The 21,209-nt window shown below is 44.6% G+C and overlaps 1 protein-coding gene and 1 non-coding gene across 4 annotated transcripts in view; one reads left to right on the top strand and one right to left on the bottom strand.

Moving 5' to 3' along the window:
* The window catches only part of PHF20 (PHD finger protein 20), a 191,270-nt gene that overhangs the window by 160,047 nt on the left and 10,014 nt on the right, over positions 1-21,209 (top strand). For 2 of the 3 annotated variants that reach the window (XM_031656713.1, XM_031656714.1), the window contains 3 exons: positions 3,166-3,361; positions 10,971-11,382; positions 13,100-13,283. In XM_031656713.1, coding sequence (XP_031512573.1) covers positions 3,166-3,361; positions 10,971-11,382; positions 13,100-13,283 — 792 coding nt within the window. Of the gene's footprint in view, positions 1-3,165; positions 3,362-10,970; positions 11,383-12,323; positions 13,080-13,099; positions 13,284-21,209 lie in introns of those variants that run through there. The other variant, XM_031656715.1, reaches the window with a different exon arrangement.
* Positions 433-538, bottom strand: LOC116270946. Its single transcript, XR_004179241.1, has one exon. It is a non-coding gene; the product is annotated as a U6 spliceosomal RNA (small nuclear RNA).

A 21,209-nucleotide genomic window follows, 5' to 3' on the forward strand; every position in this document is an offset into this window, starting at 1 on the left:
AGGTCGGGCGCAGTGGCTCATGCCTGTAATCCCAGCACTTTGGGAGGCTAAAGCTTGTGGATCAACTGAGATCAGGAGTTCGAGACCAGCCTGGCCAATGTGGTAAAACTCCGTCTCTACTAAAAATACAAAAATTAGCTGGGCATGGTGACAGGTGCCTGTAATCCCAGCTACTTGGGAGGCTGAGGCAGGAGAATCGCTTGAACCCAGGAGGTGGAGGTTGCAGTGAGCCGAGATTGTGCCATTGCACTCCAGCCTGGGTGACAAGAATGAAACTTTGTCTCAAAAAAACAAAAACAAAAACAAAAAAACATGAGATCTACCCTCAACAAATTTTTAAGTGTACAATACAGTATTGTTGTTAATAACTGTAAGTACAATGTTGTACAGCAGATCTCTAGAACTTTCATCCTGTGTGATTGAAGCTCTGTAAAAAAATGTAGAAACTTCCCAAGTTTGAGTGTCATCCTTGTGTAGGGGCCATGCTAATCTTCTCTTTATTGTTCCTGTTTCAGTGTATGTGCTGCTGAAGTGGCACCTTTTCCTTTTCTTGAGGACTCATGAGGATGGGCATGTGGGCTCTGTCTTTGGCTTTTGGGGGCTGTTGGAGGGTTAGAAACCTGCCTCTGCCCCCCGTGGCAACATCTGCCCTTCATCACATCACTGCCGACTTGAAGGGAGAAATGCCCTTGAGGGGAAGGAGGAAGGCATGGTTGGGTAGAACCTGTTGCCACCCTGAGCAGTGACTTAATTACTTAGCAGGATCAGTTAGTTCCATGGCTATAGGGGTCACCTGTGGCTCTTGGTTGCTCTTTTCTAGAAGGAATGGATTGTAAATATGCAGTTCATTGTCTTAGTTTCCATGGAATGGTGACATTGTCTCCCATTACCACCTGTAAGGTTCTCCCTCAGCTCTAGTCCCCTGATTCCTTTAGAGCTAGACAATGCTTGAGAGCCTCTGCTTCCGCTACTCCTTTCTGTCTGATGAGGTGGGCCTGGTTCTCTTACACCCAGTTTTGCTTATGAGGAAGAAATTGATCCTTGAGGATACAGTTGACTTTCCTCATAAAGCAAATTGGAATTAGAACTGGTTTGCAGAGCCAGGTCTCTTGATTTTGTTGGTTGTCTAGGGAGGGACTGGCCACCAGTTCGTTTAACAGCAAGCAGGTCCCCTCTGGGCCTGAAGGCCTCTGTTGTGACACTGTCTCTTTGTACTAAATGAGTCCATAGACCTAGAAGCATCTGCCTCCACTTGTCCCTTTATCCGAAGGAAATAAGGTAGTCAGAAGATTTGACAGGTGAACAAACACAAATCCAGAAGGGACATGACTGGCCCAAGATCACACCACCAGCCAATGCCAGACAGGCGATGAGAACCAGTTGTCTCATATCTTTGTCTTGTAAAACAGGTAGTGCAGCTCTGAATCCTGCTGCTCTAGGCACCGCCTGCAGCAGCTGCCTCTGAGCTTCCCCCATATAATCCTGAAGGCTCCTTAGCATACCTTTTAAAAATCTTTTTTTCCCTACCGTGTCTTTCTCTACTTTTCCTTCTTTAGAAGTCACACACACCCTCTTCATCAAATCCTGTGTACTCACTGAACTTCTGTAACTTTAATCGCCAAGACTGTGAATAGACTCTTCCTTGAACTGAGCACAGCATGTCTGCCACAGGGTCTACATGTATAGACTGACTCTGCAGTGGGTTGGACCAAAAGTTTAACAGATTCAATTTTTAAAGGCTACTTAAAAATATTTTTAACAGAATCAAGGTGTATCCCTACCATGTATATTAGTAAAGCCAGAAGTAGCTCAAAGACCTTAATAGGAATCACCTGGGTTTTTCAGGTTTTTATAGATATTGACAGTTTACAACAGTCTGGTTGAAAGCTTTTCCCTGGGACTTTGGAGCAGGTCATGTTGATAAGTCACATGTGCTTATGTTTTCAGTCCTTCCTAAGGAGTCCTGTAACAATAGGATGGCTAAAGCCATCCAGTTCCTGTGTTGTTCTAATGAATGGGTAACAGGTGCAGAGAAGGGAAGGGGCCTGATCATCTGTTGAGTTAGGTGGTAGATGGTACATTTGCAGGGGGCCTCGAGGCATCTTTCCATTGATTTGATAAGTCCATTCAAGATGCCTTTTGCCAGGCACTGGGGATACAACCATGAACAAGATCGTTCCTACTCTTTTGGCTCTTAGCCGGGTTGGGAGCCAGAAACAGAAGTTAAAACAAGTTCAGTAAACAAGACTCTGTAAGGTAGTGATGAATGCCATGATGGGAAAATTGATAAGATGACTGTGAGGCACAGAGGATGCTCTCAGTTTTGGGAAGTAGCAGAAGGCCGCACTCCTGGGCAACATGGCAACACCCCATCAAGAAAAAAAAAAAAGAGAGAGAGAGAGAAAGAGAGAAACAAAGATTAGCCAGGCATGGTGGTGCACACCTGTAGTCCCAAATACTTGGGAGGCTGAGGTGGGAAGATCACCTGAGCCCAGGGAGGCTGAAGCTGCAGTGAGCCATGATCATGCCTAACTTAACTGTAGCCTGGACAACAGAGTGAGACCCTGTCAACAAAAAAGGAAAAAAAATAAAAGCCTTCCTGAGGAGGTGGTAAGGAGCCAACCCTGCAAAGGCTTGGGGAATAGTGCTGCAGACAGAAGGGATGCGCAAGTGAAGGTCTTGAGGCTGCAAAGAGTTTGATGTGTTTCAGAAACTGAAACGAGGCCAGTGTAAGGGTATGGAGGGGAAGGCAGGAAGGAACTGGGTCCTGTGGGCCTCAGTAAGCCAGAGTTAGAGAGTTAGGGCTTTGGGTATTCTCCTTTGAGCAGTAGGAGGCAATGGAAGGTTTTAAGAGTAGGAGGCAATGGAAGGTTTTAAGAGAATATTATGATTTAAATTTAGAGATAATCCAGGTGCCCAGCTCACCTCTGGCCAGTTCCAGGAAATCAGGAAGTACATGCCTTATTCACTACCTTGTCCCCACTACCTAATAGAGAGCCCAGCATATTGTAGGTGCCAAGAAAAGGTACACTGGATGAATCAATGAACAAAATAAATAGACTAATCTATTCTTCCAGTAGTTTGTACGGTAATTGTATGATAGTGATGAAACGGCCTGGGTTTCCTTCAGGCCATGTTTTAACCCTCTTGTTGTCACTGCTGTAGGTCAGAGGCCTGGCTTCAAGTACTGGTATGACAAGGAGTGGCTCAGCAGGGGACATATGCATGGCCTGGCATTTCTAGAAGAGAACTACTCCCATCAGAATGCCAAGAAGATCGTGGCTACCCACCAGCTTCTTGGTGATGTGCAGAGAGTGATTGAGGTTCTGCATGGCCTGCAGCTCAAGATGAGCATCTTGCAGTAAGTGTGGCACCTGCAGTGTTGGGAGCAGTCTGGTTTGGCATGGTCTGGGGGCTGGGTCAATCTGAGAAATTGGAAAGCTACCAAAGCAATCAAATCATAAAACTGACTTTGAGACATTTACTAAAAATTACCAATTATGCGATAAACATTCTTAAAAAAAAAACTTTATTGAGTAATATCTTACATATAATTAAGTTCATCCATTTTAAGAATTCATTGAATTTTGACATTGTATGCAGCCATGAAGCCACCACCAGAATCAAGACATGGTGTGTGTATTTTGATTTGTTTTTTGTTCTGGTGTACAGTTCTGAGTTTTTGTTTTTGTTTTTGTTTTTTTAAATGGAGTCTCGCTCTGTCACCCACGCTGGAGTGCAGTGGCAAGATCTCAGCTTACTGCAGCCTCCACCTCCTGGGTTCAAGCGATTCTCCCACTTCAGCCTCCTGAGTAGTTGAGACTACAGGCACCTGCCACCACGCCTGGCTAGTTTTTTGTATTTTCTGTAGAGATGGGGTTTTACCATGTTGGCCAGGCTGGTCTTGAACTCCTGACCTCAAGTGATCCACCCACCTCGGGCTCCCAAAGTGCTGGGATTACAGGCATGAGCCACTGCACCTGGCTGAGTTATTTGTTTTTAATTGCTGCAAGATATACATAATATAAAATTTACTATCTTAACCTTTTTCTTTTTTTTGAGACAGTGTCTCGCTCTGTTGCCCAGGCTGGAGTGCAGTGGTGCGATCTCGGCTCACTGCAACTTCCGCCTCCCGGATTCAAGTGATTCTCCTGCCTCAGCCTCCTGAGTAACTGGAACTACAGGTGCACACCACCACACCCGGCTAATTTTTGTATTTTTAGTAGAGACAGGGTTTCACCATGTTGGCCAGGCTGGTCTTGAACTCCTGACCTCAGGTGATCCGCCCACCTCGGTCTCCCAAAGTTCTGGGATTCCAGGTGTGAGCCACTGCACCCAGCCCCATGTTAACCATTTTTCAGTGTACAGTTGTACAGTTGCCATTCACGTTGCTTTACAACCAGTCTCTAAAACCCTTGCGAAATTGAAGTTCTATACCCTTTAGCAACAGCTGTCCATTTCCCTTTCCCCAAAGCCCCTGGCAACCACTATCCTACTTTCTGCCTCTCTGAATTTGACTTCTCTAGAGATCTCATGTAAGTGGAATCATATAGTGTTTGTCTTTTTGTGACTAGCTTATTTCACTTAGAATAATGTCCTCAAAGTTCTTCCATGTTATAGCATATGTAAGAATTTCTTCCTAATAACTCATTTTATGTGTATGCCATATTTTGTTTATCCCTTTCATGCTAAATATTCCTTTTCTTTTTTTAATGACATGGGGTCTTGCTTTATTTCCCAGACTGGAGTGCAGTGGCTACTCACAGGTGCGATCATCTGCAGCCTCAAACTCCTGGGCTCAAGCAACTCAGCTCATTCTTTTTTTTTTTTTTTTTTCTGAGACAGAGCCTTGCTCTGTCACCCAGGCTGGAGTGCAGTGGCGTGATCTTGGCTCACTGCAACCTCCACCTCCCGGGTTCAAGCGATTCTCCCACCTCAGCCTCCTGGGTAGCTGAGATTACAAGTGCCTGCCACCATGCCCAGCTAATTTTTGTATTTTAAGTAGAGACGGGATTTCACCATGTTGGCCAGGTGACCTCAAGTGATCTGCCCATCTTAGCCTCTCTAAGTGCTGAGATTACAGGCATGAGCCACCGTGCCCAGGCTTGCCTCAGCTCATTCTAAACGTTCTTGATTGGTAAAGAAGGTAAAATTGAAAAAGCTGCTAGAACAGATATTGTTGGCAGGCCTGTTCTCTAGCACAATGGTTGCTCAGTAAAAATGTCTCTTGGTGGTTTGCTGATACAGAAAAGCTTTAAACCTTTGGAGCTGGCCTTCTGGCTTTTAGTGGCCAGAGAATGAAATTTAGTGTGAATTTCCTCCTGTGGTTGCATTCTATATGTCAGATGACCCAATTTCATGTAAGCTGTGATAAACACATGTGGCTTTTATTGGGGTCTGTTGGCTTTTTGTTGTTATTGTTGTTGAGACAGAGTCTCACTCAGTCACCCAGGTTGGAATGCAGTGGCATGATCTTGGCTCACTACTACCTCCACCTCCTGGGTTCAAGCGATTCTTCTGCCTCAGACTCCCAAGTAGCTGGGATTACAGGCACCTGTCACCATGCCCAGCTAATTTTTGTATTTTTAGTAGAGATGGGGTTTCACCATGTTGGCCAGGCTGGTCCTGAACTCTTGGCCTCAAGTGATCCGCCCACCTCAGCCTCCCAAAGTGCTGGGATTACAGGCGTGAGCCACTGCGTCCGGCCGGTCTCTTGGCTTTTATAACCTACCCTACTTTACCCCATACAGCAACAGGACCTTGAGTGGGGTAGTGCCTCTTCCATGGCTTCCATGGGTAGAGCCTGGACTAGAATCCAAATCCAGGCTCTGTCAGGTACTTTTCTAACTGTCTCTCTATGTGATACTGCATGACCCTGTGAGCTTTCTTTTGGTTTTAGTATAGTCTGTGTCAGGGACTGCTTTTATTTAAGTTGTAAACAGTGACAGACTAGGGCCATGAGTGAGTTAAGACTTGATAGGCCACTCCTGGTTAGGATTTCCTTTGTGCTGGTTAGTCCTAGAGGAGGCCTGGTGTCAGGCAGAGTGGAGCATCAGGGCCCTGAGATGGCGAGATGGGAATCTGCTTCCTCTTGTGCTCTCTGGCACACAGAGTCCTGGCTTCAAGATCTGAGTTACAAAGGTGGTTGAGGAGGAAACGTTCAACAAGAGTCTGCGTTGGTTTGGGTAAAAGCTGAGCTGCTATAACAAGGACCCCCCAAATAGAGGCTCAAACGAAACAAGTTCCTTTCTCATATAAATGAATGGTTCAAGGCTAGGCAGGGATCTAGGCTAGGTAAGTGGCCTTTCTCCAGGATTCCATCTGTGGTGTTGGGAACTTTGTTTCCTTCTGTCTTACGGTTCCAGCATTCTCTTAGGGTTCCCCTTATCTGCATGGTCTTAGGTTCTTTTTGTCTTATTGTTCTGGTATTCTCTTGGGATTACCCCCATTTGCATGGTTGAAGCAGTTTCACCTGCACCTCAGCCTGCCCCAGTCCCCAGGAGGGGGAAAAGAGAAAAAGAAGAGGGAGGGCAAATAGTTTCTTGGACAGGCCTAATGGCAGGGCAGGCTAGGCAGGTGGCCACAGGCCTGCTTATACTTAGGAGTAGGGGTGGGGGTGGGGATAAAAGGAGAAGGAGAAGTTGGATGCTGGGGCAATTAGCAGTTGCTGTGACAGAATCTGTTGAGGTGAACTGAATCAAATGACAGCCCTAGATAGGATGTCAGAGACTAGCTATTTCCTCACATTTCATAAAATAGGAAAACTTAACCCCATATAAACCAAATGAGTTTGTTTTTAATGAGATGGCAGCAATTAAATGAAGTAGGTGGATGGTGGTCCACGTGAGTGCCTGGGAAACCTTGGGCTACTCCTGATTGTAAACTTTGCTATATTTCTTTTTTAAAATGTGGTTTTTAAAATTATTTATTTATTTATTTATTTATTTTTCTTGAGACGGAGTCTCGCTCTGTCACCCAGGCTGGAGTGCAGTGGCCGGATCTCAGCTCACTGCAAGCTCTGCCTCCTGGGTTTATGCCATTCTCCTGCCTCAGCCTCCCGAGTAGCTGGGACTACAGGCGCCCGCCACCTCGCCCAGCTAGTTTTTTGTATTTTTTAGTAGAGACGGGGTTTCACTGTGTTAGCCAGGATGGTCTCGATCTCCTGACCTCGTGATCCACCCGTCTCGGCCTCCCAAAGTGCTGGGATTACAGGCTTGAGCCACCGCGCCCGGCCCTTTTTTTTTTTTTTTTAAGAGATGGGGTCTTGCTGTGTTGCCCAGGCTGGTCAAGTGATCTACCTGCCTTGCCCTCCCAACGTGCTGGGGTTATAGGTGTGAGCCACTGTGTCTGGCTCATATTTCCTTTATTTTTATTATTTTCTTTTCAACAGTCTTAATAGGGCCGAACTTTTTAAAAATAATAGTTGTTATCCTCCCACCTCAGCTTCCTGAGTAGCTGGGCCTACAGGCGCCTGCATTTCTTTTCATTTGAGGGTTCTGTCAGATGCTGTTCTCTTTTTTCCTTACTGAAATGTCAGTGTTCCTGGCCTTGGCCCATATTCTGGAGGCTTGCCCCTTCTTTTTTTGTTTTTGAGACAAGGATCTCACTCTGTCACCCAGGCTGGAGTTCAGTGGTACGATCTCAGCTCACTGAAACTTCTGCCTCCCTAGTTCAAGTGATTCTTATGCCTCAGCCTCTCCAGTAGCTGGGATTATAGGCATGTACCACCGCACCTGGCTAGTTTTCATATTTTTAGTAGAGACTGGGTTTTGCCATGTTGCCCAGGCTGGTCTCGAACTCCTGGGCTTAAGTGTTTTGCCTGCCTCAGCCTCCTAAAGCGCTGGGATTACAGGTGTGAGCCACTGCGCCCAGCCCCTTGTCCCTTCTGAATCCTTATCTAGATCCTCCATCTTTATAGAAATGACTTTGTTTGTAGTAGAATTAAATCTGTCTTCTAGCAATTCAGAAGAGGGCATAGGAAGATCTTGGTACTTATTATGAATGGAGAAAAGATCCTGGGAAAGGGGAAGGTGGCCCCAGTGTGTCTCTGTATTCATGGATGGTCTCCGTTGTCACGGGCTCTGGGCTTTTATTCTCAGAAATATTGTTCCCCAGTGACCCGGTGAATTTATTTTCAAAGACAAACAATAAAACTGGGACTAACTTCAGAGCATCTGTCACCATAAAAAACATGGCCTGGATGGCTGTGCTTACCTTCTTCATGATTGACAGGGCTTGCAAGGAAATGGCAGGGTCATGCTTGTGAGGAGTAGCACCTTCAGATCCCAGCTGGAATGGTGAAAATTGTAGGTGGGAGGAAGCAAAGACTTTAATGGATTTTTTAATAAAGAGCAGGTCTGTACTCTGGCTCGTGTGTTACATGTTAACAGGTAGTGGACCTGAAAGTTAACGATGACTCCCATTTCCCCTGAGCAATTGTGATTTCAGTGGTATGTCTGGGTCCTGAGTAGGTTCCTGGGACAGGCTGATAACCTGTCTGGAGGTGTCCCAAACAATTGATGCCAATTGTTTCCCCCTCTGCCTCAGTGGCTAGCAGTGGTATGGGATTGCTGGAGTAGGAGAGCTGAGACGGGATAGTTGTAGGCCCTTGGGAGCAGAATTTTAGTTCTGTAACATCACTCTGTGCCTTCATGTATATGGCCACTTCCACTTTCACAGGAAGGTACAGGAAGGCATCCACAACATTTTATGTGCACATACATGGAAGCACAGCTTTCAGTAGATGCTCACAGGAGTCTGTGGCCCTAAAAAGGGTAAGAATCCCTGTTCTTTTCTTCAATAACAAACTTTTTTCTTTGGAATGGTGAAAACAAAGTTTCAGAATAATTTTTAGAAGCTTTATCATTAATGGCCTATACATAAATGACAGTTGATTTTATTTTTGTAACCCCTGGGTAATCATTGCATTTTTGTAATTGAATGCCATTACATGCTGGGATCATTGTAACTGTTTATTAATAAGTTAAGCTTATTTTTAGTAAGTCACATTTGAAGAGCACTTTAGGCCACCATTAAATCACTTAATTGTTATGAAACTCAGTGGTTGATGGTGTTGGCAAAAAGAGTCAAATTCTGTAAAATACTTGAAGAGATTTATTCTGAGCCAAATATGAGGACCTTGACTTGTGAGACAGCCTCAGGAGGTCCTGAGAACATGAGCCCAAGGTGGTCAGGCTACATACAGGCTACATACATTTTAGGGAGACATAAGACATCAATACATATAAGAAGTACATTGGTTGGGTCCAGAAAGGCAGGACAACTTGAGGGGTGGGTGGGCTTCCAGGTCATAGGTAGATTCAAAGATTTTCTGATTGGCAATTGATTGAAAGAGTTAAGTTATTATCTAAAGAGTTAAGTTATTATCTAAAGGCCTGTCGCCAGGCGCAGTGGCCCATGCCTTTGGGCTCCCAGAACTTTGGGAGACTGAGGTGGATGGATCACCTGAGGTCGGGAGTTCAAGACCAACATGGAGAAACCACATCCCTACTAAAAATACAAAATTAGTTGGGCATGGTGGTGCATGCCTGTAATCCCAGCTACTTGGGAGGCTGAGGCAGGAGAATTGCTTGAACCTGGAGGCAGAGGTTGCAGTGAGCTGAGATTGCACCATTGCACTCCAGCCTGGGCAACAAGAGCGAAACTCTGTCAAAAAAAAAGAAGAAAGAAAGAGAGAGAGATAGAAAAGGAAGGAAGGAAGGAAAAAGAAGAAAGAAAGAAAGAAGGAAAGAAAGAAAGAAGAAGGAAGGAAGAAAGAGAAAGTGAAGGAAGGGGAGGGAAGGGAGAAAGAGAAAAGGAAGGGAAGGAGGAAGAGAAAAGGAAGGGAAGGGAGAAAGAGAAAAGGAAGGAAAGAAAGGAAAAGGAAAGGAAGGAAGGAAGAGAAAAGAAAGGGAAGGAAGAGAAAAGGAAGGAAAGGAAGGAAGACAAAAGGAAGGAAAGGAAGGAAGAAAGAGAAAAGGAAAGAAGGAAGACAAAAGGAAGGAAAGGAAGAAGAAAGAGAAAAGGAAGGAAGGAAAGAAAGAGAAAGAAAGAAAAGAAAGGAAGGAAGGAAAGAAAGAAAACAAAGGAAAGAAAGGAAGGAAGAAAGGAGTGTCTGGGTTAAAATAAGGGGTCGTGGAGACCAGAGTTCTTACTATGTAGATGAAGCCTCCAGGTAGCAGGCTTCAGAGAGAATAGATCGTAAATGTTTCTTATCAGACCTAAAAAGGTGCCAGACTCTTACTTAATTTTCTCCCGGAACAGGAAAAGACCTGGAAAGGAAAGGGGATTCTCTATAGAATGTAGATTTCCCCACAAGAGACAGCTTTGCAGGGCTAGTTCAAAATATGTCAAAGAAATATATTTTGGGGTAAAATACTTTGATTTATTGCAGTACCTGCTATCTGTTATGTTGGTATCTTATTGCTACAAACAGTCTGTTTTGTCAGTCTTAGGGTCTCTGTTTTAATGTTAATGCTGGTCAGTTGTGCATGAATTCCAAAGGTAGAAGGCTTGTCTGATTCCCTTCCCATCGTGGCCTGAACTAGTTTTTCAGGTTAATGTTGGAATGCTCTTGGCTAAGAGGGGTCCATTCAAGTTGGTTGAGGGGCTTAGAATTTTATTTTTGGTTTACAATAGCAGACAGATCAGACAGATAATTAGCCCAGTTTCATAGAGGAGGAAGTAGGAATGAGGCTGGTTGAGTGAGTTGTCCCAGAGTTGAAATCCATTCAGGTCTTCTGAGTGAGAGTCCAGTCCCACTCACCGTGTGTGACCACAGTGGAAGCTCACTAAGGAGTGGTCTCCTAGGAGACCACAGATTCACATTCCCTCTTGTTTAGCAAATGGTAGTGTGTGGTCAGATGGCCTAGGTGGAGCTGCTGTCCCTACTGGGAGAGTATTTAGGAATTGGGAACCCCTGCAATGGTCCAGTTACTCCAAAACCCATGCCCTCTTTGTCCTCTCAACAGAAGCCGGGAGCATCCTGATCTGCCACTGTGGTGCCAGCCTTGGAAACAGCACTCAGGGGAGGGGAGATCTCAATTCAAAAACATCCCTGTCACTGACACCAGGAGCAAGGAGGAAGCCCCAAGCTATAGAACTTTGAACGGGGCAGTGGAGAAGCCCAGGCCCCTGGCCCTGCCCCTGCCGCGTTCTGTGGAGGAGTCCTATATCACCAGTGAGCACTGCTACCAGAAGCCCCGTGCCTACTACCCTGCCGTGGAGCAGAAGCTGGTGGTGGAGACGAGGGGCTCTGCCCTCGACGATGCGGTCAACCCCCTCCACGAGAACGGCAATGATTCCCTCTCCCCGCGCCTGGGCTGGCCTCTAGACCAAGACAGGAGCAGGGGGGACAGTGACCCCAAACCCAGCTCCCCAAAGGTATGTGGCTGGCTTGTACTTGTTCTTCATTCATTGCGTGAGTGCTTGTAAGTTCTCCTCCTAGGTCTGAATGTTCTATGGAAGATATTTATTAATAAAACTGTATTTAAATTTGCTTACCATAGATATTTTGGTAAGCAAATGGGTACAAAGTCAGGAAAGCCCACTTAAGCCAAAGATCCTAGGTTCCAGGAAGCACCCACAAAATGGCATAGTCAAGAGTGGTGGGTCATGGGGGCGTGGGTGCAGAGGAAGGGAGAGGTGGGAAGTAGCAAGGAGAATTGGGTTAGGAAAACTCATCTTTTCTTTAAGGCAGTTTGCATTATAATTGCACCTAGATGTTAATTCTTAGCATGAGCAAACAATGAGTCAAATGTTTTGTTAGGCAGAATTTTTCCAATCCAGTTGTATGATAGCTTTATTTTGACTTCTAACTTTGAAGCCCTGTGGTAGAAATGGTACACTTTGTCAAAATATTGCTGGTTTCATCAGTTTTCCCAAGAACCACTTTTGGTTTTTTTGTTATTCAAGTCACTCTCTTCTAGAACCCCCTTGTGTCACCTCATTGCCGGTGTTTTCATCTCTAACTGCTCACTAGGCTCATTGTGCCCTGTCCTCAGTTGTCAGTGAGGCTTTGTATGATTTGAGAGTTCCTCTGCCTCATCATCCTTACTTCCCAGACTTTCTCCTGCAGGTTGGTGTCACCAGCGTTAAATACATTGCTGCATGGTGCCAAAGGGATCCTAGATTACAAGCCCCTCAAGGGAGGGGATTGTACCTCATTCATCCTTGTGTCCTTGACTGTGTCTAAACAGTGTTGGGCAAGGTGGTAAGGACACAGTCTTGAGACAGACGCAGTTTCAGTTCTGGGCTCAGCCCCTTACTGTGATTCTGAGTGGGTTACTTCACCTTCCTGACCAGACCTGTTTTCTTGCCTGTAGAATGGGGCCAGTGAAGCCCCCTCAGTTACTGTGGAACGTATTTGTGAAAATCCCTCAGCACATTGTTTTGCACATAGTAAGTACTAAATAAATATTGGCTAGAATCTATTTCATTTCAAATGGATGAATGAAAGGTTGAGTTACCAAATCCTAGAAAAGGTTTGTGGTCCTATGGATCAGGCAGGTTTCCTAGAGGTATCTGGCACATAAAACAAAGTCGGAAATACTGGGCCGCAGCAAAGCAACCAGGGTTAACAGTCTCTTCCATTGATTGTAAGCTGACCTTGCTTTTATGTGCCTTACCCTATATCATCCTTGTGAACCTTCCAAATAGGTTTTACTACCCCCATCCTTCCACTGAGGGAGCAGAGGCTCAGGGACATGAAGTAGTCCATCCAGACTCGCACATTCAGCAGGAGATGGAGCTGAGACTTGAAACTCGGTGGTGTGACTCCCGTGTACTAACCCTCGTCTGCACTAGCCCTGCTCTAATCAGCTCTCAGGGCTCTGAAAGCCATTCTGTGAGGCTAGGACATTGGCCCAGTCAGTAGGAAGCAGCTGTGGGTCCCCGAGCTAGAGTGCTACCTTGAGGTCGTTGGAATTGGTACAGTGGGCAAGCTTCTGCCCAGTTCCGAAGTAGGAAATAGGAAAGGGAGGTAGGAATTTGGAGTATTGAAACTGCAGCTAGTATTTCAGATGGCTGCAAACGCTGGCTGGTTGAAAAATGGGCCAGGGGCTATCTCCATTCAGTAATTTCCATGCCATTGCATCCCCAGGTGAAGGAATATGTCTCCAAAAAGGCCCTACCAGAGGAAGCCCCTGCTCGGAAGCTGCTGGACAGAGGTGGAGAGGGGCTGCTGAGCTCCCAGCACCAGTGGCAGTTTAACCTGCTGACCCACGTGGAATCTCTTCAGGATGAAGTGACGCACAGGATGGACTCCATTGAGAAGGAGCTGGATGGTAGGGCTCCCTCCTTGGCCACCTGTGCATTGGCATGCACTCTGAGCACCCCCAGACGAGCGGCTTTCTGAACCCCCCAATCTGAGTTTACAGGGACCACTGTACTCTTTGCTTCTCTTCTTTTCAGCCTCTCCCCACCTCCATTCTCCCCTCAGGATGGACGAGCCTTACTTTTAGTATTTATCAGGTGCAAGATCTGCATGATGTTGGGTCCTGCCTCGCTTGTCTGACTGACCCCTTCTGTGAAGTTGAGTATGCAGAGAGAGGGCAACTGGCAGTCCTGCTTGCAGGAAATGTGTGATCTAAGTGAATCTTTACAAACAAGTTCTGTGAGAAATTAAAATTTTGACTTGAGTTTTAGGGTATCTAAGGATTTAATCTGAAAAACCTCTTATTTCAATCTTTGATAAAATCTAAAATGAAGCTTTCTGCTCGTAAGCCAATAGAGATTTGAGAATTTGCCTGAGTCATTTGTGTAGCCCCAGGTATTGGTGGTCACGGACAGGCCTGGAGGGTCAAACCTGTAATGATGAATACGATCAAGTTCAGTCTCTCTCCAGGAAGTTGACGGTTTGGGTTGTTGGAATATTCCCTAATTATTTGTTTTCATGTTAAAAATGGAGCCGAGTTAAGAAAGAAATGTTTGAGGATTCTGGGTACAGTCCGGCTATGATTTTTTACTGTAACTGGGAATATAAAACATACATGAAATAACTCAGAAGAAATGCCATCTGTTATACAAGTGAGGGCCATGAGGTGTGGCCAGGACACATGTGGCTGATGCCATGCCAGGGGAGGAGAGTGCTAACAGGAGGGCTTCCTAAAACTGCTGAGACTGAAGTTGAGCTTTAAGGAGAATGATGGTGTTTCCTACTGGAGAGGACTCAGGGTAGATGATCTGGCTCGACTGGAAAAAGGGTTGCCCTGTTGGAGGACAGTGAGAGAGACAGCAAGACCTAGGCTGGGTGTGGTGGCTCACACCTATAATCTCAGTACTTTGGGAGGTCAAGGTGGGAGGATTGCCTCAGGCCAGCCTGGGCATCACAGTCTCTATAAAAAATAAAATTAAATTTACAAGAAAAAAACAAACAACCCCATCAAAAAGTGGGCAAAGGATATGAACAGACAGTTCTCAAAAGAAGACATTCATACAGCCAACAGACATATGAAAAAATGCTCATCATCACTGGCCATCAGAGAAATGCAAATCAAAACCACAATGAGATATACCATCTCACACCAGTTAGAATGGCAATCATTAAAAAGTCAGGAAACAACAGGTGCTGGAGAGGATGTGGAGAAATAGGAACACTTTTACACTGTTGGTGGGATTGTAAACTAGTTCAACCATTATGGAAAACAGTATGGCGATTCCTCAAGGATCTAGAACTAGAAGTACCATATGACCCAGCCATCCCATTACTGGGTATATACCCAAAGGATTATAAATCATGCTGCTATAAAGACACATGCACACGTATGTTTATTGCGGCACTATTCACAATAGCAAAGACTTGGAATCAACCCAAATGTCCATCAGTGACAGACTGAATTAAGAAAATGTGGCACATATACACCATGGAATACTATGCAGCCATAAAAAAGGATGAGTTTGTGTCCTTTGTAGGGACATGGATGAAAACCATCATTCTCAGCAAACTATTGCAAGAACAGAAAACCAAACACCACATGTTCTCACTCATAGGTGGGAACTGAACAATGAGATCACTTGAACTCGGGAAGGGGAACATCATACACTGGGGCCTATCATAGGGAGGGGAGAGGGGGGAGGGATTGCATTGGGAGTTATACCTGATGTAAATGACAAGTTGATGGGTGCTGACGAGTTGATGGGTGCAGCATGCCAACATGGCACAAGTATACATATGTAACAAACCTGCACGTTATGCACATGTACCCTAGAACTTAAAGTATAATAATAAAAAATAAATAAATAAAATAAAATAAAATTAGCCAAGTGTAGGGGTGGAGTCCCAGCTACTTGGGAGGCTGAGGTGGGAGGACTGCTTGAGTCCAGGAGTTGGAGGCTGTAGTGAGCTGTGATTATGCCACTGTACTCCAGCCTGTGTAACACAGACCCTGTCTCTAAAAAAAATAAACTAAAAAAAGGAATTGTAACTGATGCCACTGTCTGAAAAACATGTTATTAGAGAGCTGAAGGAGGATATAATGCTAGACAAAAAAGTGTAGCTCTTGAGAGAATAGCAGTAGGAGTGGCTCCGAGCCCCTGAAAATAGGATTATCACCATGGAAACAGGGTGAATGTTTGGTTGTTGCCACAGGGACCTTCTCTGAGGGGAGAAGTTAAAGTCTACTCACATCTTACCTCATCCTTACCTTAATCCTCTCTTCAGCCAGGTTTAGCCTCTCTAGCCCTGGACGTGCCGAATGGGCAGTGTGGCAAAGATGGTAGGCCTGAATGCCCTTCTTTGGCCTCTTGTATGTCTCGCCAACTCAGAGTCACATATTCTGTATATTTCTAAGACTCTAGGCCCTGAGAGAGATACCAAGTATTAAAATAAATGATAAAGCTTAAAGATTTTATTTAGGTAAACAGACTTTTGCATAGTATTTAAGAGTAATCAGAATCCCTTTTTAGGGAATCAACTCTTTATTTAAACACCAAGATAAACTAAGCTTTCATAACTAAGTTTTTAAATAGGAATTTGGACGTAACATTCCTTTTTTAAAAAGCTGGCCTGCTTAGCCAGGTGTGGTGGTGCACAACTGTAATCCTAGCTACTCGGGAGGCTGAAGCAGGAAAATTACTTGAACCTAGGAGGCGGAGGTTGCAGTGAGCTGAGATCATATCACTGCCCTCCAGACTGGGCAACAGAGCAAGACTCAGTCTAAAAAATAAAAAATTTTTAAAAATTTAAAAGCTGGCTTGGCGTAGTGGCTCACCCTTGTAATCCCAGTGCTTTGGGAGGCCAAGGCAAGAGGATCACTTGAGGCCAGGAGTTCAAGGTTACAGTGAGCTATGATCGTGTCACCATACTCCAGCGTGGGTGACAGAGCAAGACCCCATTTCTTTAAAAAAAAAAAAAAAAAAAAAAAAGCCTAGTAAGCTATTAAATGAAGTGTGTGTGTGTGTGTGTGTGTATATGCCATTGTTTTACAATTGGCCATTATTTAATTATTTATGTAGTTATGTGAACAGTACTTTATTTTGTAGCAGGACGAGTGGCAGACAAAACTCCTCAGACACCGAGTTAAAGAAGGAAGGGGTTTATTCGGCCGGGGGCATTGGCAAGACTCCTGTCTCAAGAGCCGAGCTCCCCGAGTGAGCAATTCCTGTCCCTTTTAAGGGCTCACAACTCTAAGGGGGTGCATGTGAGAGGGTCATGATTGATTGAGCAAGCAGGGGGTACGTGACTGGGGGCTGCATGCATCGGTAATTAGATCGGAACAAAATAAGATAGGGATTTTCACAGTGCATTTCTATACAATGTCTGTAACCTATAGATAACAGAACCAATTAGGTCGGGGTCGATCTTTAACTACCAGGCCCAGGGTGCGGCGCCAGGCTGTCTGCCTGTGGATTTCATTTCTGCCTTTTAGTTTTTACTACTTCTTTCTTTGGAGGCAGAAATTGGGCATAAGACCATGTGAGGGATGGTCTCCTCCCTTATTCCCCCCTTTTGAGACTCTCACTCATTTTATTAGTGGGAGTTCTCACTTTCATTTTCCTTACCCATGTCTTCTTGCAAGACAGATCGATAGTGATTCATATAGCACACTTATACATTATGGTGAACTAAGGTAGAGATGAAACTTTTTATCATTCGAAGAAGTACAGGTAGCAAACAAGGGAGCAGTACGTAGGTTCCTATTACTATTATAACTCTTATTATAAGGGTTTTAAATCCTCCTAGTGCTGGGAGTCATTTTCTAAACATGGCCCTAGAATCAAATCTATGCCACACTTGCACGGGCACATGTGCCTGTTTTGTCATATCTCTAACCATGTCTTGAACTACTTGCCCTTGATTATCTATGTGTAGGCAGCAATTAGTAAGGTTAAATTTCCTACAGATCCCTCCTTCAGCTGCTAGCAAGTAGTCGAGAGCTAATGTATTTTGATAGATAGCATTTCTCATCTGAGTTTCTTGCCAGGCCAGAATAGTCAAGGCTCTGCCGGTTTTATTAGTGATTATTTTTAAGACAGCTTGTAACTGTATGATTTGGTTGATCATGTAAATGGGGGTCCAGTATCCCCACAGTCCATCTTGTGCCTAAGTAGCAGGCCTATAATATTGTATGATTCTCTCAGGGGGCCATTTATCTTTTTTTTTTTTTTTTCCCAATTTCTTATAGCTATGCTTCTCTTTTCGCGGGAAGCATAGACAGGGAAGCCCACGAGTTTGCCTGTTTTTATGGGCAGTAGGAAAAAAGATGGTTTAATAGTGCCAATAACACAACTACCTGCCCACTGGTCAGGTAATTTGGCGTAAGCTCTATGCCCACATATCCAGTATAATCCAATGGGGACCGTCTAGTCCCTGTGGGACTCTGGGTGTGTCCACATGGTTTGCAATTTTGGGAATTATGACTGTTTTTGTGGTACCGTTGTACAGTTTCTGTCTCAGACAACTAAGTTGTCCTACGGGGTGAGCGAATTCTTTTCTTTCTCTAGCTATGCAATATTGTCCAATAATTGAGGCTTTTAGGACCCAGAAACTATTCAAGGTGATTCTTTTGAGCTGGGAATTCATCAGGATCTGGGTTTGTAGGTACTAATTCTCAGGCTTCCCATGGCCATTGATCTCTTATTACAGTTCCTCCACATACATAACATGAAGTGACACTGAGAGACTCGGCTACATGCTTGGCTAATTGCAAAAACAAATTTCTTGTTTTTCCTGGAATTTCTGGTACTGGCACATTTAGTTCATCATAGAAAGTTCGAAACACTGGCTCAGGAGAGCGTTTGTAAACTTCTCCTGGAACCAAGATGCTTACTTGAGGATCCAGTCTGGCCCCGTCAATTCCTAAGGTCACACACTCCTCTTTTTCCAGCAAGGATCAAGGGTATTGGTTATTACTAGCTCTAAGGGGTTACATTGTCCCTTAGTACAGGAAGGGCCATTTTTTCCTTTCCGAAGGTGGACTGGATCCTTTTCATCATTTTTTTTTCGTTTATCCAAGTGGCCTAAATGACACAAGGCCAGTATTTACATTTATTTCCACACAGTCCTAATTTATGACAGATGTACTTATTTTCTGCCATATAGCCTCTTTTCTAATTAAGAGAACCACACCTTATTCCTAACTTATTACTATTAATGACAGCACAGGCATCAAATTTTAAGGTGATTTGTTTGGGCACCCCCCCCCCTTTTTTTTTTTTTTCCTCTAACACTTTTGGCTAACACTTTACTCATATCGTTTATGAGCTCCCACCAGTCCTCAGTCCTTAATCTTACTTTAAGAACTGTGGTCATGGGAGGCTCAGATGGGTCATAACACACATCAGGTTGGTCATTTCCTGGGCTACGTACCTTGTATAGAATAACATTATACAAACAAGTTCTTTTTAGAGTTCCAGTACACTTAAAAAAACCATAAAATAATAGGACCGTAGCAACCTTTTGTCCTACCTCAGTGACTCAATGTATATACTGGGAACAGCCCTCAGTCTGAGGAAGGTCAGTTGAAGTCCTTACTGTACAAGTCCAAATTTTAAGGCAAATGAGTCCTGCAATGAGTTTCCTCATGCTTTGGCCGTGCGTGGACCAGTCAGCTTCTGGGTGTGACTGGAGCAGGGCTTGTCGTCTTCTTCAGAGTCACTTTGCAGGGGTTGGCGAAGCTGCTCCCGTGCACGTACCGCTCACAGTCTACTCATGTTCGAGGATGGTCTCAGAGGCTGGGCCTGCTAGAATAAACTGAGTCCAACACCTCTACACAGTTATGTTCAACTGGGCTCTCTGATACCGGGAGCAAGGTGGTGGGGTTTAGGGTGTTGCAAACTTCAATGGTTACGTGGGGATTTTCATATAGCAAGCTTTGGTACTTGGTTTACCTAGCATTTGGTAACCAGTGATGTCCTTTGGTATTTATTAAAGTTACCACAGCGTGGGGGGCCTCTATATTCAGGTTTTGCCTAAGGGTTAGTTTATCTGCTTCTTGTGCTAACAGGGCCTTTCCTGCTAGGGCCCTTAGACCTGGGAGCCAACCTTTGGAAACCTTGTCTAGTTGTTTTGAGAGATAGGCCACTGGCCTTGGCCAGGCCCCACAGTCTGGGTTAAAACTCCAACTGCCATTTTTTCTCTTTCTGACACATAGGGTGTAAAGAGTTTTGTCAGGTCAGGTATCCTCAGGGCTGGGGCCAACATGAGTTTTTCTTTTAACTCATGAAAAGCTCATTGCTGTTGGTTGTAATAGATGTAGTTTATCTAATCTACATTTTCATTAACTGTCACCTACTAAAATACTGACTCAAATCCTGCAGCTATTTGATTTCAAGCTTTAAATTGATCTGGTATTCCTCGTGGGATTCCAATTGCGTCTAAATAGACATGAGAGTCGAAAGACCCATAAGGGGCTTCTCTCACTTTATGATGTCTTATTATTACTTTTCCTTCTGGTTGATGAAATGCCAGGGTGAAAGGGATAGCCAATTGGACTAAAGCACAAGAGCCACTCTAGTTATTCAGCAGAGTGCCCAGTAAAGGTCCACCACATTACCACCACACATCCACTCGGGGATGAACAAGGGCTGACTGATTGATAAACTCTTGAAAATTCTTAAGCTCACTGCATCCTTTCAGGTCTCCAAAGAATGCTAACTTTCCTCCCTGTCGTGAGACACACGAAGTGAACTTAGTGTTGGGAGACGGAAGCTGGATGGCCCTCGGGGGCTGACCCGCAGGGACTTTGGGATATAGCAGAGAGAGCTTGGCATAACTTATTACTCCAGGCTGTAGAATCTTGGAAAAGAGCTATCATGCAGCCTACGCCTGGTCGACTGGAGGACCACCTTAGTGGAAGGGGGACAATCTGGGCCTCTGGCCTGCCATGTGCCCAAGCATAACAATTGCTTTTGTTTAATGTGCAGATGGAATATTTGATCCATTTTAACCAGGCATTTGCATTTTGGTATCCTGTCTTAATTGCTAAAGTTTAAGTCTTTAACTTCTATGATCCTCTAGTAAAATGAATGTATGGTTTTAGGGAAATTACAAAAACCAGTTGGGGCAGTCCATCCTTGCTCTTTATGGTCCACAGAACGTTGGACCAACTATGGCATGAAAGCTGTACATTGGGGGGCAACACTCCTGGTTGGCACTGGGGTCTTTATCGAAATCTCCCCAGATTAAATGGTCCTAGTTTACTAATGCCCAGTCTAAGGAGAGTCAGGAGGGACAGAAGTACTTTTCTGAAGTAGAAAGCTGTCTTTGACTTGGCAAGTCCTCACAGGGTATAACAAAGCAAGCATTAAATGCAATAGTTTGAAGCAAAATTGACTTGGTTATATTAATAACTAGATGGTTAGCAATAGAACGAGGAAAGAAGGAAGAGTAATAGAATAGATTAATAAAAGAGTTAAATTTTTCTTAGCTTTAGTTTGGTAGGGTTTTCCCCTGGGACTATGGCCCACGACTCTGGAGGGGGTGGCGCTTTCTTGACTGGGGTGTGATGAGTCTGTCCTTTTTTTGCTGTAGGAACAGCAGTCTTGGTGGTTAGCAGCACAAGGTAGGGTCCTTCCCAGGCTGGCTCGAGGTTTTCTTCTTTCCACCTTTCGATGAGAACGTGATCTTTAGGCTGGTGCTGGTTTACTGGAAATTCTAGGGGTGGTACCTGTGCTAAAAGACTTTTATTTTTTATTTATTTTTTTTTTTGCGAGAAAGGAAAGTGGAAGATAAACCAAGTATATAATTTTTAAGAAATTGACCTTTTGTTTTA

Source organism: Papio anubis, chromosome 16, assembly GCF_008728515.1.
Source record: "Papio anubis isolate 15944 chromosome 16, Panubis1.0, whole genome shotgun sequence".
Lineage (NCBI taxonomy): Eukaryota > Metazoa > Chordata > Mammalia > Primates > Cercopithecidae > Papio > Papio anubis.